This window comes from Dromiciops gliroides, chromosome 4, assembly GCF_019393635.1.
Source record: "Dromiciops gliroides isolate mDroGli1 chromosome 4, mDroGli1.pri, whole genome shotgun sequence".
NCBI classification, from domain to species: domain Eukaryota; kingdom Metazoa; phylum Chordata; class Mammalia; order Microbiotheria; family Microbiotheriidae; genus Dromiciops; species Dromiciops gliroides.
This window is the reverse complement of record NC_057864.1, coordinates 166,186,374-166,203,187: the sequence shown is the minus strand read 5'-3', so window position 1 is coordinate 166,203,187 and position 16,814 is coordinate 166,186,374. Positions and strand designations below refer to the sequence as shown.

Here is a 16,814-nt window from a genome sequence, read left to right as displayed (position 1 = left end):
ATGGAAGAGGTAGCATTTGATTTGGACCTTGAAAAATAAAAAAAAAGTATGTTATTTGAGCCTTGAATTCACCAGGCAAGTAAGTAGGAATTCACCAGGCAAGTAAGGAGGGATATTGCAGACATGAGGTGAAAGGTAGGGACATACAGTGTGGAATAGAACAATAAGGGATAACTTAAAGGCAGGGTCAAATAAGATTGAAGACTGGGTGCTAGGTGCTAGATTTTGAACTGTAAATAAATAAGAGCTTCTTGACACAGCTAGTAAGTGTCAAGTGTCTGAGGTCTTTAGCCATATGTTAAGGGCTAAAATTCTAGCTAAACTGTCTAAAATATCTAATGAGTGGTCACCAATAAATTATAAGCTTTAGCAAGAGTTAGACTTTTAAGCTTTTATTAAGGAGAATAAGAATTTGGTAAAGAGAGAGAAAGGCCAAGATTCCTATCTATTAAAGGGAGAGCACATTTCTAGCTCCACTCTCCACCAGAGTCCAGAGGAAAGAGCCTGAGACCAAGTGCCAGTACTTCTGAACTCAGGTACTCCTGAATTCAGGGGCCAGTGCTTCATCCACTGCACCACCTAGCTGCACCCCCTTAAATTTCTTAAAACCCATTTCAGTATATATAACCTTTGCCAAATTTTATGACACTCCTCTCCCCCCCCCCCAATTTAGTTACACAACCCCATATGGGGTCTCAACCCACAGTTTAAGAAGCTTTGCTCCAAATCACAAAATCTCAGCACTGGAAGGGATCTTGGAAGTCTAGTACAACACGTGACTGCTCAAATCTCCTTTACAATATGCCAGACAAATAATTTTGCTCTTGCTAGAAGACTTCTAGTGTGTAGGGTGGAACCCTTTTCCTCCAACATAGCTCATTCTATTTTGTATAATTCTGACAAATTGGTGTTGTGACTCTGGGAAAGTCACTTAACCTCTCAGTGCTCTGAGTAGCTTTTTAAACCCTTAAATTGCTGAGAAGGTGCTAAGTTGCAATGATAGTTTTCCTTAAACCAAAAGTTCCACGGGGCAGCTAGGTGGCACAGTGCATAGAGCACTGGCCCTGGAGTCAGGAGTACCTGAGTTCAAATCCGGCCTCAGACACTTAACTTACTGGCTGCGTGACCCTGGGCAAGTCACTTAACCCCAATTGCCTCACTAAGACAAACAAACAAAAGTTCCCCATACCCAGTGAAATCACAGGGCTCTAGTCCTATAATTTTAATTGTTAGAAAGGTTTTCCTTACATTGAACTGGAATCGGCCCTTTTGGGGCAACTATTATTTTCCTAGTTTTCTCAAAACTTCTGCATGATATAGCCCCCATGACCTTGAGCCTCTTTCCTATTCTGGTTTACTTCTTCTGGATGCTCTTTATTCATGTTCAGGAACTTTTTAGGTCTTAATTTGGTCATCCATTGTGTTAAATATTCTTCCCGGCTTTGAATCCTCTGCAAATTTGACAGGTATACCTTAAAAGAATGAGTAAGAAGTTTTTTAAAAAACAGCAAGAAAGAACTCGTAGAACAGTATATTTAAAGACCCTCTTCCAAGCTGGCATTGAGCCATTAATGGCAACCTTATTAGACCATGGCCATTCAAGCTCCAAATCTTGTATTAATTATAATCTAGTCTCTCTGTTGACAGGGTTATAGTTGAGGAGATTCCAGCAATAGGGAGTCATTAAAAATGGGTTAGGAAGGAAGGCAGGAGAAAAGAGGGCAAAAGGAACAAGACCTATTCTAGACAGGTGTAGTGAAGGCCTCTTCTATAGTAAAGGCATTAAAAAAAACCATAGTATTAGATTGTATAAATGAAGTCACATATCTTCATTAGGAAAATTATTCTGTCACTTTATGAAAGTCATCTTAGAAAATGGAGAGACTAAAGATAGACCAGTTTAGATCATTATAACAGTCCAGGCAAGAAATGGGGAGGGCTTGAGCCAGTTTGGTAGTTTTGCATGTGGAGAGAATGGGGTAGAAATTTGGGGAGGTTCAAATTAACAGTACCTGACAGGGCTATTCCAAGAGAAATAGCAAATTTGGGAGGTGGGTGGAGGGAAAAGTTAATTATACTTCTATTAAGAAGTAGGTGCCAGGGCAGTTAGGTGAATAAAGCACCAGCCTTGGATTCAGGAGGACCTGAGTTCAAATCCAACCACTTACTTAGCTTTGTGACCCTGGGCAAGTCACTTAACCTTCATTGCCCCCCCCCCCAAAAAAAAAAAGTGAGTGCCATTCTTTCAACGTGGATCCTCCAAAGTCATGGTTGGACATTACATTGATAATAGTTCTTAAATACTTTGAAGTTGAATTTCTTTTTTTTTTTTTTTTTTTTAGCGAGGCAAGGGCTAAGTGACTTGCCCCAGGGTCACACAGCTAGTAAGTGTTAAGTGTCTGAGGCCTGATTTGAACTCAGGTCCTCCTGACTCCAGGGCTGGTGCTCTATCCACTGCACCACCTAGTTGCCCCTGAAGTTGAATTTCTTTACAGTATTGTCACTATATAATGTTTCCCTAGTTCTCATTTAACTTAATCAAGTATACAAGTCTTCCCAGGTTTCTCAGAATCCATACTTTATGTTCATACAGTGCAATAATATTGTTATATTCATATGCCATAATTTGTTTAGTCATTCCTCAGATTATCTCCTTAGTTTCCAGTTCTATGTGGCTGTCAATAGTTTCTTTCTTTTATAATTGTTCATATCCTTAAGCCATTTTTTCAGGAATGGCTCTTATTACAAATTTGAATCTGTTCCAATATATATCCTAGATAGCAAACCTTAATCAGAACAGCTTCTTGCAAAGACTTCCATGAGTTATCTGTTTACTTTTTAACTTTAACAGCATTGATTTTTTTTTTTTTTTTTTGGTCTGTGCAGAAGTTTCAGTTTTATATAATCGAAGTTGTCCATTTTATCTCCTTGATCCTCTTGATTCCTTCTTTGGTCTAGAAGTCTTTCCCCATCCATTGCTGGAAAAGTTTTATCTCCTTCCCTGCTCCTCTAATTTATGTGACCCTAGTAAGATCTATGAATTCAGCAATTATATGGTTATTGGAAGACCGCACAAGGCATAATTGAAATAGGATAGGGCATGAAGCCAGATTGTTGGAGCTTGAGGAGTGAGTGGTGAAGTAGAGGCAGCAGGTGTAGTTGAGCACATTTATTGATAAGTCATTGAACATTCATATGCTTAGCAAGTATCTTAGGGAAAACAGTTGAATTTTATCTTTCTGAATAGGAGCGACTAACATGTATAATACTTATATTAGTTGTGTTCTGGGGAACATTCAACCAGTGCATTCAAATAAAATAAAGAAAAGCCTTTTTACTCTATAAAATTCATTGACCTTAAAGGAGTTTACAGTTTTACTTGTGGTTATGATTAAGTAAATTCTATCCTACTTGGTCTACACTACATGTTAAGCTTTGTATACTCATTTGAGGATATATATCCTGACACATCTAGGAAGATATTTATGATAATCATTAAGATAAGCTTTTAGATGCATACCATCTAGTAGGTTAGTAGCATGTATGCATCTTCATCAACTGTATAGAAAACTTTTCATAGAAGTTATTTCATTTTACTCTTCCTCAGCCAGGGAGGGCGAATTATAATTGACTTTTCTATGAAATAAACATAAAAATATAATCGGTTAAATCTGTTTTTGGAATTTATACTCTGCAGTAAAAAACTATTGATCTTTGACCTCAACTTGAAGAGGTACTATAGGTCCATGACTCATGAAGCCTGAGGTGAATCCCTGCCGGGTGTAAAACAATAAAGACTGGGTCAGGCACAGTTGAATACAGTCTGACCCAGCGACTAAGTGCCTTTTAAGAAGGTGACAGACTATTCAGTTTATAATGAATTATGAAATTTCAGCTTTGTGGGCTGAGAAATCAAGTCTGACTAGGCTTAATTCCCTTTTAAATATAGGGATCTATTGGAGGTAGAAACACCTGCAGGCAGAATCCACTGGACTAACTTGGGTTTTGACTAGGTAGGGCTATGACAATTACTGCCTTTTATGTTGTCCCTCCTGTAAACTAGATGAATTTGTTATTGTGTTCTTTAGACAGCAGTGTAGAGGACAGAGTCACAGCAATGTCCCAGATTGCTGGGACATTGAAAAGATTCATTTTTATTATCAACAATTGACTATTTAGATTGGGGTTATAGTGTCTGTAATTTGCACAGCTTTTTCTTGCTTCCCATGTTTATCTGTTCTAGACTGGATCTACTCTTCCACTTAGTGCCTGTATTCAGTAAGATTAACAAAAACTACTGTGGTATAAGTTTCTGGAATTTTGGACTTCAGGAGTCAGGAATGTTTGGCTTCATATTTAGCCTCTATCACTTAATAACTTTGTGACCATGAGCAAATTCCCAAGTCACTCTGAAAGAGTAGGTCATAAACTGGTTTGCATTCAGCATTGGTAGAATAGGTTATAACAGAATCACAAATCCTCTTTATATTGACACAAAATAGCATGTAATATATATAGTTCTCCTGGTTGTCTGTAATGATAAATTCATTGTTTGAATTCCATGTCTTCAAACTTTCCAGTTGTCATGAGACAACTGAATTAAAATTCTCTTTCTGATGAGAAATGTTTTTGGCTATCCTTTGAACAAAATTCACTCCTTTAGAATGGGAATTTTAAAAATATCTAGATAACTATTAGAACACAAGCATGGAAAACTGAAAATAGATTGTACCCCATTAAAATCACTTGCCTAGGGCAGCTAGGTGATGCAGTGGATAAAGCACTGGCCTTGGATTCAGGAGGACCTGAGTTCAAATCCAGCCCCAGACACTTGACACTTACTAGCTGTGTGACCCTGGGCAAGTCACTTAACCCTCATTGCCCTACCAAAAAAAAAATCACTTGCCTTCCAGTGATTAGAGATAATAAAACTCCAGTGCTTGCAATTGTAGACCAGAATAACAATGTGATTTCTATGCATTCTTTAATGTATTGCTCTAATGATAGGTTTTGGAAGCTGTACAAAAGGTCCATAGATAATAATACTATTTAGCCATATCTGTATAGAGATAGCTTTTATCTTTTCTTGGGTATATTGCAAATATTTGCATCTAAAAGTGTATTCTTTTGACTTTAATATTAGCAATCTATTAACACTAAAGGCACTTCCCCCTACCCCAGAAATAAATTATGGTTTAGCATTTCTTTAGATTGTTACTTATAGCAAAGAAAAGGAGATTTTGAGATTTGCAAAGCTCTCTACTATATTCTCATTTGGTGCTTTTGATACTTTTGACTCAGATAACACACATGTGCTTGGGTATTCTACAGGCATGTTTCTTTAATTTGATATAATAGGTGCTGAAATAGTTTGTGAATAAAGTGTTGTGAAATCCTGAATAGTATCTCAAAATGAAAGCCACCCTGAATTTAAGGTGTAGTGCTTTATATTGCTATTTATTGCTTTTATTTTTGTTAGCCATATAAAAAAGGTAAAGATAATTTTTAGACTACAATATTGCATTTACTTCACTACAGAAATACTTAATATTTAGAAATTGAAATACTTTGTGCTTTTACATGTAAAAATGTTCCCACATGTTGCACAAATATGAGACTGTATTAAGACCATTTGGTAACAGTATAACCAGTGATATTTTTCTTCTACTGTAGACAGCTGGAATTGAAAGCTGTTGTAAGTAGGACAGTGCAGGATAAACAGCAGGAACTGAGAGCAATGATCACATGACTGTCTCTTTGGAATATTGGGTTGCTACAGAGACCTCTAAGAGACAAATTTAGCACTTTACATCAGAAAGCTGTATTTTTATTTCTTCCTTAAAAATACAAATGGTCATTTTAGGAGAGTGAAAGGAGTACCAGAGAAGGGAAATGGTTTCTTCATAGTTCTCATAGTACTCTTCAGAGTAGTATGACTTAATCTGTCTTGAATGTTTGACAACTATGACAGTTTTTATACATTTTGTTTACATTTGTTTCCATTTTCATTGGAGTCAGAAAAGGACTAAATGATTTGTTTTATATATTAGCTTAGGAAATAAGTTTCCTTGAATATAAGTGAAATTCTGGTATCTTAGCTTTTTTTTTTAATTAACAAGCATGTATTTTCCTACCTGTCCTCTCCTGAAGAAAAATAAAAACCAAACCCACTTAACAAACGCCCATAGTAAAGCAACAAATTCATTTATTCCTTTTGTCTTTTAAGATATAAGAACTTGAAAAAAGATAAGCACTTGAAGCATTTGTTTTAGGTTGTTTTTACTTGCAAATGCTTGCTATAATTTGCAGTTCGGATTTTAAAATCTATTATATTATGGAAAAAACAGTTCTTAATCACTTTAGTTGTAGGAGACACTTTTCAATGTTTAAAAATAACCAGAGAACTTTACTCAGTTCTCATCTCTATTGTATTTTTGTGTATTAGGGGAACTCAATGCCATTTAAAAATATCACTGAGAACCAGTCGGTTCTTTATTTTGATCTAAAAAAAAATTGGGGGGGGGATTGGGGCAATGGAGGTTTAAGTGACTAAAGCATTAAAATGTTAATGGTTCTAGTTCTACTGTCTTTCCCTCTGCTAAATAAATCACTAACATTTATATAGTGCAAACCTTAAGAGGTTTGCAGCACTTTCTATGTATTAAATCATTTTTGTCCTTATAACAACTCTTTTGAGTTAGGTGCTATTATTTTCTCATTTTTTGAGGATGAGTGCCTGAGGCAGGATTAAAACTTTGCCAGCTTTACTATTCAACTAATCATTTTAGGAAACAAAATGTAATGCATATCACTGTTTCTCTACCCTCCTGAGAAAACAAAACTTGTAAGAAAAATAATATAAAGGCTAGCTATACTATTAACCCAAAATTATAGAAATAAAAATAAAGTTTGATATTTCCAGGTTTTCCTAAGTTCATTTTTTCTTTTTGGTGAGGCAGTTGGGGTTAAGTGACTTGCCCAGGGTCACACAGCTAGTAAGTGTCGAGTCTGAATCTGGATTTGAACTCAGGTCCTCCTGAATCCAGGGCTGGTGCTCTATCCACTGCACCACCTAGCTGTCCCCTAATTCTTTTTTAATATATGTTTATTGGTAGTTTTTGTTTTTCCCTTTGAGGGGCAATGAAGGGTTAAGTGACTTGCCCAGGATATCACACAAATAGTATGTGTCAAGTGTCTGAGGTCAGATTTGAACTTGGGTTCTCCTGAATCCAGGGACAGTGCTTTACCCACTGTGCCACCTAGCTTCCTTATTTCACCTAATTCTGTACATTACACCAGCCTTAATTCCTGAGAGTTGACACTCAAGAACGCTGCTGACTTGGGTACAAAAACTTGGAGGAAAATTTAGTGAAGTGAATAGGGATGTCAGAATTTGTTTACTGCCAGTGGTATCTTTACCTCTTAAGGAAAAAATATTGGAAACTTTTTATGTAAATAGATACTGGATTAAGGTTAATAGAATGAGGGACTGTCCAGAGACATAGTGTTTTGGGAAGGGGTTTATTAAGTCATTTATAATTTAAAGCATGCTACTTTACTAATTATTGATATCTGTACAAGATTAGCTCTTTTATACCGGTAGACAATTAACATTTGTTTTAAAACAGGCTTTTTTAGTGGCTTAAATTTGGGCAGTTCTTTGGCAGACATAGAATCAACAAGCATTTGAGTACCTACTGTGATCCATTCAATATTGAGGGGACTGGGTCAGACAGACAAAAACAAACCAGCCCTTACTGGTAAGGAGCTTAAAGTGAAGATTACAGAAACATTGGTAGAGAACTTACCCTAGCTGGAGCTGTGCAGATAGATACCTTCTTGCTGAATCGTAGGAACAATCCAAAATTTTTAATCTGTTCTTAGGTTACTGAACAGACAAATATAAATATGAATCCACAAGCATTTATTGGTGGCTGCATGCCAGAAACTTAGCTGATGGGAATACAAAGACAAAAATCAAGTAGTCTGCCCCTCCAAGGAGCTTGTCTGTTACTAAAGAGAGACAGCATGTACATATTTAAGTATATACAAGTTAATTTGGCCAGAGAGGCACTAGCAGCTGAATGGATCAGGAAAAGCCTCATGAGATGAGGTATTAGAATTGAGTGTTGAAGGAAGTTGAAGATTTTAAGTCATGGAGATGAGAAGGAAAATCCGTGCCAAGCATATTTGGGGATAAAGCAGCCTGTGCAAAAGCAAAGTCAGTAGATGAAATGTTATGTGTGAAGAACATCTAGAAAGCCAGAATGCTAGAAGGGAAGTGAGATATAATAAGCCTGGAAAGGTAGGTTGAGGCCAAGTTATAAAGGACTTTGCCAGAGGATTTTGTTTTTGATTTTAAAGGCAATAGGGAGCCATTGGAGTTTGTTGAGTGGGGGAATGACATGGTCTGATCCTTATAGGAAATGGGTGATACAATATTCTGCTTGAAAAGTGGCAAACTCAGTAACTATTAATGGGTAGGGAATATAATTGTCCTGCCCATACCTCTTAGATTAGGATTCACTGCCACCTAAATCTTCTGTCTCAGTTATAGAGAACAAAAAAGCCAATCCATTCACACTTCTATCCAAAGTATATGAAACATTAGCTTAATTGAAGTGAAGGGATAGAGATTCCTTTAGGATCTTTGTGTTTGATAGCCTCTGTACTAATGTTTGGCAGTTTTTGTCAGTTATACCAATATCTACTGAAACCAGTATTTTGATGAAGTTGAAATTGGCTGGGTTTTTTTAAGCCTTTGACTTGTAAAATTCTTGAATAAATGTACAAGAATTTATTTTAATATGTATATTATGGGACTAAATTATGAATAGTCTGTATTTAATTGTTTTTAAGAATGAACCCAAGGTGGAAGAAGGTATAAAACTTGGTGTGTAAAAAAAAAAAAAAGGTACTTTTCTCCTCCATTTCTTTACTTCATTATCTTTCCCTTCTATTTCCACCTTAATTCTTGGGTTTGATTCTTTCAGGAATATGATTGTGGTATACACTAATTCTAAGGATATACTTATCTGCATCCTAGGGCATTTTTGCTTGAACAGTGTACAACTCTTTGCAACCTGCTCACTTAGATAAATCTTTTTAAATGTGCTATTTGATGGCATAATTTCTTGGTAAAGAGCAAACTTGACTAGCATCAAATAGCAAATTGATCTGTTATACAAACAGGAAATATTTGGTGGTAGTAGTATCAAAATATATTTTGGAAAACAAACCCTAGTCTCTTTAGTCAGATCACTTAAAAACATAACTTTTAACCCCCCATGCCCTTTTTTTTCTTTCAGCGAACACTTGTCCTGCTCTTTCACTTTTTTCTTGCACGGGGACAGCAATGTTTGTACCAGCGTGGACATTAACCAGCACCAGCCTGTATATCTTCTTAGTGAAGAGCACATCACCCTTGCTCAACAATCTAATAACCCTTTTCAAGGTATGTTTCCTTCAATTTTTGTTGTGTTTGGAGAGTTACTTTATGCCCTAGGAATTTCCTTATTAAAAACAGAAATTTTCACTTACAAATTTTGATTTCTTCCCCTGAGCCTCTCAGTAATTCTCTATTATGAATGAAAAACTTGTCATAGCTAAGTATTGCCAAAAAGCTCTCGAACTTTTTTTTTTAAACATTTTTAAAGTTGAGCTCCAAATTCTACCTCTCCTTCCCTCTCTCCTCCCTGAAGAGGTAAGCAATCAATTATAGGTTATACATCCTTGAACATAAATGTTAAGGTTTCATATTAATGTATATTCATGTCAGAGTTATTATAGAATGAATCTTATTGGACTTGAGATTGTTATAAGATTCCCTTTTAAAAAATAATATAGCCAAAAGACATTTGCTCTACAGTAGACCAAAACAATCTAGCAATTTTTAAATGCTTAAGTGACCTGACTTTAAATGTTCATATACTATACTCCCTATTTCATCTCTCTTCTCTCTCTTTTGTAGGGATTATAGTGTTTTTTGTTTTTTGTTTAAACAGTGTGCCTATACAATACTAGCATCTAGTAGATGTTTAATAAATGCTTATTGTATTGAAACTTTTTGTTTCTAGTTATCTTAAGTCCATTTGGATTAAATGGCACTCTAACAGGACAAGCATTCAAGATGTCTGATTCATCCACCAAGAAATTGATTGGTGAATGGAAACAATTTTATCCTATTTCATCATGCTTAAAGGAGATATCAGAAGAGAAGCAGGAAGATATGGATTGGGAAGATGACTCTCTAGCTGCTGTGGAAGTTCTTGTTGGTATGCATTCTTTTTATAATGTTAAAGGGGTTTTTGTTTTTGTTTTTGTTTTTTTAGAGAAATATGGGACACTTTCAGAAGCATGACAAATGCTTAATAAAATCAGTGTTTAAATTAGTAGATTAAATGATGCAAAATTGAATTTATAGAAAAAATAAATTACTCTAAAGGTACAATATAAATATTGCAGTATATCTGAAATTTCCTTAAGGTGGGTATTTCTTTCAGTGACAGATTACATTCCATCCACCTTCACCTGTTGACCTTTTATCCATGCATTTGGTTTTTTTAATAGGATCCTTCCTGGGAATCTAGTTCAATGTCTTAGAGGCTTAAGTTTTTTTAACTTTAAACTGATGATTAGTTGTCCTGTGTGCTCCCTACATGACCACCCCACATCTTTTCTGGTTCTATGTTTCTTTTGTTTTTTGGGTTTTTAAAAAAATTTTAGGTGAGGCAATTGGGGTTACGTGACTTGCCCAGGGCCACACACAGCTAGTGTCAGGTGTCTGAGGCTGGATTTGAACTTGGGTCTGCTGAATCCCGGGCCAGTGCTTCACTGCCTAGCTGCTCTAATACACCACTTTTTGTATAAAAATGATTATTAGTGACAGTGATAAGCTGAAGCCTGCTTATACCTACCATACATTGCTGTTACTTTTTATTGCCTGCAATTTTGATTCTTTGTATATGGTAGCATTCACAGCCTCATAGCATCACTAAGGGAATAGTGGTCTTAATTTGGATTTTATGTTAGGAGGCAAGGTGAAATTAATATTAAAGCACTGCAGTTTCTCCAATGCAAACCCGCCCCAGATCTCCCCTTATTCCAGTTTGGGCCAATTTACTCTGCTCATGTAATATCCACCTAGGATACATGTATTGATTACCCATCCAACTCTCAATTCACCCTCACCCTCTTCTCTTTCCACTGGAACAACTTCTGACAGCACATACCTTTTAACTAGTGTGGATCTCCCTTTTTATGCCTTGCTTTAATATTCATAACTTTATTCAGGATATTCTGCTGTGTTATTTAGCAATGTTGCCCAAAAAGAGCCTTTAGGGATCTATTTCATTCTACCACATTTAATGCTTTGGAAAAAAAAAAACTCAGCAGAGGAACAGTGCAATCTTACATTCTCTTCATATTTAAATCAGTTATGTGATTGAAGATGTGATCTGCTGTAGAAAACTTTCCCCTCTTTTTTATTAAGGATATCCTTAATTCATGCATAGGTTATTCACAAAGGTTTTTATTAGAAGGGCATTTATGTTGTCCAGTGGATAGAGCACTGGCTCTGAAGTTGGAAGGACCTGAATTCAAATCTCACCTCACACACTTGGCTATGTGATCCTGGGCAAGTCAATTAACCCCAATTGCCTTAAACATCTGAGGCCATCTCCAGTTGTCCTGTGTGTATATCTTGTCCACTGGACCCAGATGGCTCTGGAGGAGAGAGTGAGGCTGGTTACTTTTTGCACTGCCTTCCCTCACTTTAAATCTAATTCACTGCAAGTCATGATATCACCCTGATATCATGGTCCTCTTCTTGTGAAGGACAAACAACAATAGCAATTATAAAGTGGACATATGAATGTTACTGCTACTGCCGCCACAGTTGCCTTTTAAGTGATAATACATCCATTATTTTCTTCTTGCCTCCCATTTCAGCCCCCCTAGTATGCTCCTTGTTTTCAGAATTGCTCCCACCCATTTACCCTTTCCCCTGCATGAATTTTATCTATATCTGGTGTACTTGATGTGGTTATGTATTCCATTGGTTCTTCCCAAATTTATCTTGAGTGACGTTACCAAGTCCTTAGAAGCACATTGACAACAGACATATCCATATGCAGTGCTTTACTGTTCTAGATAATAGATCCCTAAAATAGTGGCACATGCCTCCCCCACCCCTCCACCCCTTGTGTTTGTAAGCACCTTTCTAGTTTTTTATAAAAATGCTTGGGATGGACCAACTTAGTTGCTACTTCAAATTTTCTGCAGACTTTTCCCCTTCACTCTTCATTATTTTGAAAGTAAATGTCCCTTAATATCCTGCCATCCTCTTTGCAAATGAATTTTTAAATTCTGTGACTTGCCACTGGCCATGCCTCTTTGCTTGGCATCAAGCCAAGATCAAGTTTTTTGAGTCTTTCTAGATGCTTGGCTTCTTCATGGAGGTGGTTTGATGGGCTTTTTTGTTATTTGTTTTTTTCATTACACTTCTATGGAAATTAGTTATGGTCCATTTCAATTTCTCTTGCATGCATTTTCTATGTTTTGGTGTCAGTACCTTTTTTTGAATGGGCCAGGTTGGAACCGTTTGGTTTGAGGTAAAAGGGAATGTAGAATGAGACATTGAAAGTCATAGAATATAGGAGTCTATTTGGACTTGATTTGTTTGAGGATCTTAAGTTTTGTTGGCTTTTCCATACCTCTTTATCCCCTGCAGCTGATATTGGTGCTTAAGTTGTAGTTATCTTATGCTCTTTTTGCTTATGTTTGTCATGAACACTAAAAGATAGGATGATTGTTCCATGAAACGTTTTATTTCTGCTTTTATTTGTTGTACTGTAGATCAGTTGATCGTTAGATAAAAATCTCAATTTCAGAGTACCAACGGTTTTATAGATTTTTTTTTTAGTGTGAATCCTGGCATTTTCTGTTCCTCCCCACCCCCTTTTCTCCATCATTGTGGCCTTTTGAAAGTAGAAGGTAGGGGTGATCACACACCATTTTATATATATAGTTTCATGGGTAATGAGCCTTTTTGTACTTTTTGAGACTTGCTTTGTTACCTGGACAAAGTGTTAAGTGTTAGTGTTAAGCCACCTAGCTGCCCCTGAAAGAGTACTGTAAAGAGATCTGAGTTCTAATCCTTCTTGTGAATGGATAAGTCACTTAATTTCCATTTCCTTATCAGCAAAATAGAGAATTCTTATACCTACCCCACTACATTGTTATGAGGATCAAAAGAAATAATGTAGGGGGCAGCTAGGTGGCGCAGTGGATAAAGCACTGGCCCTGGATTCAGGACACTAAGTGACTTAACCCCCATTGTCCTGCCAAAAAAACCCAAAAAAACACCACCAACAACAAAAAGAAATAATGTATTTATAGATTCACAAGCCTTAGAGCACTACATAATTTTCATTATATATGTAAGTACATAATATAATTTTTAAAATTTTACTAAGTTTTCATCAACTTCTATGTTATGGTAATTAATAATTTTGGGGGTCATTTAAAAATATTTTTGGATGTCAACTATAATTTAAGCTAATAACAATGAAGGAAAAATCAGTTATGAGTTATTGCCATACCTATATTTATATCTATACAAACTTTTTTTTTTTAAACCACAAATTCATTTATACATTAATGTTGAGGGCTGGACTAGAGTTTAAGAAAAAAGGAAAACCATATGATAAAGAGAAAAGGTGCATGCATACACATACACATGCACACAAGATGAGGGAAGATAGGCTGGGCAGCCGGGGTCAGTGCTCCTGGCTAGTCACCTGCTTCATGTAGGTTTCCAGCAAGTACTTTTGGGTTTGTCCAAAGTTCACCAGCGTGTGTGTGTGTGTGTGTGTGTGTGTGTGTGTGTGTGTGTGTGTGTGTGTGTGTGTGTGTGTGTGTGCGCGCGCGCGCGCGCGCGTGCGCTTTCAATGCTGGGTTTTCCCAGCAGGTTCTGGATAGATAGTAAAATGGTCCTGACATCATACAGAGCTGACCACTTGTCCCTGAGGATGTCCAAACTGATATTGCCTTGGGTGTCCACATTAGGATGGTAACAAGGTGTGACAAATTTCACAGTAGGAGCATTATATGAGTAGCCCCTGAGGAACTCCAGGGAGAACTTGCACCTCAGTTCTTCATATACTGTTCCAGCAGCCCCATGGATGGTCCCAACCCATTTGAAGAGATTAACTCTGGGAAGGCAGAAATTCCTTTGACCCCAGACATTATTAGGGTCATCAATTCCTGCTGTAACCTCTTGGCCACAAATCTGTGGGCCCTGCCCACCCCAGGCTCAGCCCCTTATGGGCGGAAGCTCTGGCAGCAGCCAGGTGGCAGTTCCAACACTATTGTCTTTAGTTCTAACCATTTATACCTAGATATATAAGTTCTGCTCCTAGCATTTTCATATACTTTTCAAATATAGGACACATGATTTTGATTGCATTAAAAATAATAAAACATGTCTTTAGCAATTGTGACATACTTGACTTTCCCCCCCCTTCAGCTGGTGTGCGAATGATCTATCCAGCATGCTTTGTGTTAGTCCCTCAGTCAGACATTCCTACTCCTAGCACCGTGGGATCTTCTCATTGTTCAAATACTTGCTTGGGTGTCCACCAAGTGCCTGCCTCTACAAGAGATCCTGCCATGTCTTCAGTAACTCTAACTCCACCTACATCTCCTGAGGAAGTCCAGACAGGTATTTAAAGTAACTTATTTTTTCTAACTCTTAAGTCTATTGATTTGCTTTTTCATTGGTGACTTAATACATATATATTTTTTTACATTTTTAAAATGTAAAAGCATAAGCAATCATTACATTTTTGAGATCACAATGTTAACCATAAACTAGTTTTTGTTAGTGGAGCTATTATAAAATAAGAACAATATTCTGCAAACATTTTTAAAACCACAATGGAGTGGATGCTACCAACTTTTTGTTGGACATTTACGTGTTGGACATTATGCATATCGTCAATACTTTTTTCTCTATACTTTGGTTTGCTTTGCAGTTAACCCTAGCTGGAGAACTGTTTAGATTTTGGTTTATGGCATTATGCTCTTTTTTATGGCATTATGCTATGAGGATTGAGTTTAAAAGCATATTAGAGAAAAGTAGATATAAATATTTTTTTTATGGTTTTGGTTCTGACATCCTTCATTCCTCTAATTTACTCGTACAGTGTCTTTCACACCTCATTTTAAAGCACTGTGTAGCTAGAATTTGCTCTTTAGCTCAAGCTAGTTGGCTTGCTTTTATTTACATATGACAGCTCCTGAAAATGGTAGAATGATGTTCAATTCTAGCCTTCAGTTACTTGACCAATGCAAAACTCCTTTAAACAATCAGATCATGCCTGCACCTCTTAAGACCAACTTTGATAGTGCTTTTGGGAATGACCTAGAATGGTTCGTCTAGAGCATTTTTTAAAATTATTCCCACTGGGTATGGGTTCACTCTCAGATGATTCAATTCCTTTAGTTTTACAGGTAGATCTATCCCTTTTCATTCTCCCCCTTTCAAGATAATTTTAAAAATACTGTTGTCATGGTGTATGAGGGGCGCAATTAAAGAGGAAGGTATGGCATTTTAAGCTATGCAATACTAGGTGAATGAAGAGATTATTAAAAATGGGAGAAACTACGTTTTTATGTTAGTAATATATGCCACTGCTTACCACAATCTGCCCTTGTTTGAGAGAGACTTTTCACTGGAGAGAAATGGTGGTACATGGGAAATGTACAGAGAATGCTTTCTACAAGATTGTTCCATTTGCCTTTTCTCTGTCTTCTTCCATGAATGAAGAATATATCAGTATACAGATACCTGTTACTTTAACATAATATGGCTTATTATAGTGGCAGTATTTTTACCTTCTCTTCCCCCCCCCCCACCTTATATAACTAGTTACTGGTGTCTCCCTAAGTGCACATTTCATTGGTTGTTTAAAATAGTCCTTTTTTAATGGCTACTGAATATACTAGAACATATTTAGAACATCTGTTTTTTGAGAGTTTTGTGTGTTGGTTTTTTGCTTGCTGTGGCTAATTTTTGTAATTTTTTTAAATAAAAAGTTATTTCTGTGTATGGATTCATTGAATACCTGGAATTAGTTTTGAATTGAATGATTGGTTAAATGGATTCATTTGCTTTACTCCTTCTGCCTTGTATTCTGTTTTTTCCCCAGTTGATGCCCAGTCCGCTCAAAAATGGGTCAAATTTCCTTCAGTTTCTGATGGATTCAGCTCAGATAGTACTAGCCATCATGGTGGCAAAATACCCAGAAAACTAGCCAATCAGGTGGTGGATAGAGTTTGGCAAGAATGCAATATGAACAGAGCACAGAAAAAGTATGTATTTCTCTTAAGTTCTGAAACGGTATGTTGGAAAATTTTTGTTTCCAAGTCTTTAAAGTTTTTATTGTTTTTCCTGTTTTTCTAAACAATTTCAAATCTTAGGAGGAAGTATTCTGCTTCATCAAGTGGTATGTGTGAAGAAGAAACTGCAGACAAAGTTGCATCGTGGGATTTTGTTGAGGCCACACAGAGGACAAGTTGCAGCTGTTCAAGGTAGATTCAAAGTTGCTAAGTGGTCTTTTATGTTGGACAGAACAAGGAAGTGTGAGTAAAGAGATTGTAGCTTAAATTTTCAGGTCTTTTTAGGACTTTTCCTTTTTTGGTTGGAAAATAACATCATAAAATATATGATGTAGGCAGAGTTTGGATCTGTATGATGAGTGGTATGTGAAAATTAAAGGATCTACTCATAAACTGGTAGCGATGTTAAATAT

At 36.5% G+C, this 16,814-nt stretch overlaps 1 protein-coding gene across 2 annotated transcripts in view; it reads left to right on the top strand.

Annotated features, from left to right (window-relative positions):
• Window positions 1-16,814, top strand: part of MED13 (mediator complex subunit 13) — a 65,441-nt gene that overhangs the window by 13,728 nt on the left and 34,899 nt on the right. For both annotated transcript variants that reach the window (XM_044000398.1, XM_044000397.1), the window contains exons 4-8: window positions 9,309-9,454; window positions 10,077-10,274; window positions 14,528-14,722; window positions 16,212-16,374; window positions 16,483-16,593. In XM_044000398.1, coding sequence (XP_043856333.1) covers window positions 9,309-9,454; window positions 10,077-10,274; window positions 14,528-14,722; window positions 16,212-16,374; window positions 16,483-16,593 — 813 coding nt within the window. The remainder of the gene's footprint in view (window positions 1-9,308; window positions 9,455-10,076; window positions 10,275-14,527; window positions 14,723-16,211; window positions 16,375-16,482; window positions 16,594-16,814) is intronic.